The sequence below is a fragment of the Trifolium pratense genome, linkage group LG7 (genome assembly GCF_020283565.1).
Source record: "Trifolium pratense cultivar HEN17-A07 linkage group LG7, ARS_RC_1.1, whole genome shotgun sequence".
NCBI lineage: Eukaryota > Viridiplantae > Streptophyta > Magnoliopsida > Fabales > Fabaceae > Trifolium > Trifolium pratense.
In genome coordinates this window covers 15761562-15766044 of record NC_060065.1, presented here as the reverse complement: position 1 = coordinate 15766044, position 4483 = coordinate 15761562, and the positions used below count along the sequence as shown (strand labels likewise).

The 4483-nt window shown below is 32.6% G+C and overlaps 1 protein-coding gene across 1 annotated transcript; it reads right to left on the bottom strand.

Moving 5' to 3' along the window:
• Positions 1 to 507: 507 nt before the first annotated feature.
• Positions 508 to 1632, bottom strand: LOC123895945. Its single transcript, XM_045946410.1, has 2 exons — positions 1228 to 1632; positions 508 to 921 (listed from the first exon to the last, which is right to left on the bottom strand). The coding sequence occupies exons 1-2, from the start codon at positions 1411 to 1413 to the stop codon at positions 508 to 510; spliced, it is 600 nt and encodes a 199-aa protein (XP_045802366.1). The 5' UTR covers positions 1414 to 1632.
• Between the last annotated feature and the right edge of the window lie 2851 nt (positions 1633 to 4483).

Sequence of the window (4483 nt, the reverse complement as noted above, 5' to 3'; positions counted from 1 at the left end):
AGTATATATATGTGGAGAGCAAACAATGATTTCTTCTTTAAATATATGAGATGTTGTCAATACAGTGTATTGAAATAATAAAAATATTTTCAAATCTGTCTATTATTGTAATGTTTTGAACAAATCGACTAATACAAAACATATTTGAGGACCAAACTAACAAACAAAAGATAAATTTGAGGGTTTGAGAATCAAAATAACTAAAAAAAAATATATGTTTAAGAGTCAAAATAATTGTTCTTATTTTCGGCCCCCCGTGTAGTAAGTTTCTGGATCCGTCCCTGGTAATGGGAATCACATAGAACTAGGTGTCGATAATAACTAACTAGACTGGAGAGCCACCCCCTTGGTTTTTGCATTCTAAAATATGACCATGCATTACTGCTTCATGTACTCGAACAAACACTCTAAATAAAAAAGATAATTAAGGCCAAATAAAATTGTGATGAACAAAAATAAAATGATAACATATATGAAGTAGTTAAAAAAATTAAACTAATTACACGCTTACACATTCGCTCTGGATTGAGTTGTGCAAGTTTCATATAAATGTTTGATAAGTTCTTGGCATCTTTTCTTATCCTCTACTTTTTTTACAGACTCGATCACTTTCTCCCTGCCATTATCCTCTTGTTTTCCTACAAGCTCGCTCTCTTCCTCCCCGCCCTCATTTCCCAACCGACTTTCTTCCTTACCGCCTTTATCTGCTTCTTTTAGCAATTTCATTTCCTCCGCAATCATAGAAATCTTTTCCCTAAATGCTTTATTGTGGTCAAACAATATTTGTTGTTTTCTTAAAACAGCGGTTGCATCAAAGCTGGTGTAAATATCATTCGTATGCATAACTTCGGACTGTCGAATGGCTTCAGCAACAACATCGAATTGTTGGTCTTCTTCGGTTGGAACCAAATCTTCAACCAACTAATCACATTAAACGAACTTGATTAGTCGAAAACAAAGTGATAAAAAAATTATAAAAGCATACACATGCATTAATATACAATGTGAGTGCTAACATTTGCATTTGCAAATATATTTTGCATTTCGTTATCATGAAATGGAAGTGTTGTCCACTTATTAATACGTGGAAAACACTTTGTTGATATGTTACATAATTGCAGTTTCTCAACAACTCATATCTATATCAAAATAAAATATCACACACCAAATCAACATAAATAATTTATAAATTTATACAATTAAACCAACAAGCTCAATTATGTGTACCTGTAAAATGGCAGAACAACCTGAAAGAATCATTTCTTTACTCGAGTCTCTTCCACTTTGAGCGTATTTGTTAGCAGTAGTGTTTATGCTTTCGACTAAATCTTCATACACCACTTGACCCCAGTTATACGTTTCAAGCAAATTTAGGTCGTCCGACAACTTAAATGGTACACTGGTGACATTCATGCTTTTCTTAGGAAAATATAATGCAAAGAAGGCAAAAAGTATATATACTCTACAAAAATCTTCAATGTCTTGTTCTGTGTTAAGGACATTAAGTTTTTGTTGTATACTATCAATTGTAACATCCTCTCCATTAAACAATGATTTAACATGACAATCACTGTTATCGTTAAGAGGTACAAGTACAGTTGTTCCTACAATTTGTAATCCTAATGCAATACATACATCTGCCGGTGTAAATGCAACTATATCTTGTAACCTACTCTAAATCCATGACTAATAGAGTCTCATCTACTCAACAACTCTTCTAACAAAGGTCCACTAACCTTTGTGTGGTATGTCATATCAACAACCCATTTAAAAGGAGTTTGACGAAGTCAGTTCTTTTGCGGTTCGTTCAAGTTAGGATTATAATCGATCAACTTATTTAGATGGTTCATTGTATGCTTTATCCTCATCTGAAATTAAATATTGATATGCATAATGTAACAATAACAAATGGTTAACGAAACAAAAATGGAAACAAAAACAAATATTTTAAATTAACATAGTAGTTAGAAATTCACCTAAAAATTCATAGGATATCAGTGTCTATAAGCAATTTATTTAGATTTTATGGTTCTCTGGTATTTAATTCAACTTTAATCAAATTAATCTTTTCAAACTAATCTTGTTAAACCTTTTCAAATTACTCGTTTCTTCCCTTTTTTTTTTTGAATCAGCAAATTTATTAATAAACTCAAACAAGGCATAAGAGGTGCCAAGTGAGTAAGTCACAGTACAAGAAAACAGAACAGAAAACAGGGAGCTAAAAAAAAGCCTCCAAAACACCCTAAACTCCCAACAGAATTGAAAAACAAAGCACCCCAAAACAGCAAAAAATAATCAAAAGATCCACAAGGCCAGGCGCCCAAAACATATAGCAGAAAACCAAGGAAGAACGCCCAGCAGACAGAAACACAGCACAGACACCACAAACCAAACAAAGTAGAAAAACAGTACAACACACCCACACCATTAACCAAATTAGGGTTGTTGAAACTAAATTTATTTTTTTTCTATACTCCTAATCAACAATGTCGAAGATGATTCTCCCATCTCTCAAATTATGTTTTTTGACTTGACCACATGAAATGGAACAATTTAAAGTTGCAGGAAAGGAAAAAATAAATAAATCTAAACCCTAAAAAAATGAGAAACAAACCTGAAATTGACTTTTGATTTTTCAAAATCGCAAGAGAAAGAGTTTGGAGGTGAAACAAACAAAAATCAACAGAAATCACAAAAGCCCCAATTTATACCCTAAATCATGCATATCAAATAACCATAAGGAAAAGGGAAATTAAAATCAGAATTTTTGAAGAATAAGGAGAAGAGCAGAATCAAAAGGAACAATGAACTAACTTTGAATCGAATGAACAAGTTCAACGTAGTAGACTGATATCGTCGAAGAGAGGGGACGATTGTGTCGGGGTTTTGCACAGAGAGGGAGAAGCTTCGAGCTGAGATGGAGAAGGCAATTTGCATAGGGTGAGAACCGGTGAGATTTTCGCCAAAGAGGGAGAAGCTGTGTGTGTTTTGGTGGTGTGAAAGAGAGAAAAAAAATTAAAATATAAAAAAGGAAAAAGAAGTCACGCGTGAGGTAGTGTATAAAGGCAAAGTATAAATGAACAGTTTTCTACTGTGTTGTATATTTGTTAGGGATTTGCGTCTGTATAACATTTCTGTAATAAAAATTGGTGTGTCATTTTTAGCTATCAAATGAGTTTTGAAACGATAAAAAATTTGACTTTTTAGTATAAATAAAGTTTGCTTATAAGTCAAGTTATTAATATTTTCTTACTACATTTGCTTTGTTTTAGCTTTTGTAGATCCAAAATGCATGAACAAGTGGAATTGTGCCTTTTTAAGACCCATTTTGATCTTATCTTCGTGAAACGAAGAACATACATCACTAACGACATAAAGGTCGAAAAAATGGGTTGATAGGTGTGACTTTGTTGTGGTTTCAAAGATGACATAGAGGTGAATCGGGAAGAGTGTGTTGGAATTGGTTATGACGAAGATGAGTAATTGGGAGAAAAATGTTGAAATATCCTATATAAAGTTCTACTAAAGATCAAGTTAACTTTTTTAATCCAACGACTAACAAAAGTTGTGCATGCTAACTTATATGAGAGTTGCACATTAGAAATAATCTTCATTAGGCATGTCAATGAAGTGAGGCGTGGACGCGGTTTGCCCTCCTCAAATTCAAACTCATAAAATTCAGGTATCCTCATAGTCGATGGAATAAAGAGTAGAACTTCAAACTCATAACCAATGGGGTTTAGTATCCTCATTTCCCCCCACCCCACATAAACATGGGTTGTATTTTGGTATTTTTTTATTAAAAAAATAAAACCCAAGACTATTTTTTTAAACAATATAATTTTTGTAAACAAGGAAAAAATAAAGGAAAGTAGCTTGTTTAATCTAAGAGATATAAATATCCCCATTATCCGATAGAAACAGGACGAGTATCAATATTATCATTATCGTCCACCCCTATGTTTTGAAACCAGTGAAAATCCAAACTCAAATTCAGTTAATTTGAAATTTCTGTCAAATCGGAGTGAATTTGGACGAGTCCCCTTGAATACGAGTTTTGTTATATAAAATGCGATGTTCCTATCAAATAAATTATTTTACCGTAAATTTATTTACTACTATATGATGATGAATTTAATTTATATGCACCGTCGGTGTAAAGTTATTTTGCACATGCGTCCAATAATATACCGACACATCATGTATGGTCATTAAAAACACATGATGTGTCACATTCATTAAATGATGTGGCAACGCGTCATTGAATGTATGTGTAAAAAAGATTTACACCGACGGTGCACAATAATTAAACTCTATGATGATATATGTAATAACGTGACATTGAACTTTCAGCTATAGGTCCATTGTCTAGAACATTTGAAAAAGGCAAAAAATAAAAACCAAAATTAGAAAGAAAAGAAGAAAAAGAAAAATAACAAAAATTCATATATAAGCCAAGCCAGAATTGAATTCAAAGCGTGTA

What these genes read in the sequence shown, in the direction of transcription:
- LOC123895945 (XM_045946410.1), bottom strand. Translation starts at nt 1,413, where the DNA reads ATGAATGTCACCAGTGTACCATTTAAGTTGTCGGACGACCTAAATTTG. An exon ending in GTTGTTCTGCCATTTTACAG is followed by an intron (nt 922 to 1,227) that starts GTACACATAATT and finishes TAATGTGATTAG; the next exon opens with TTGGTTGAAGATTTGGTTCC.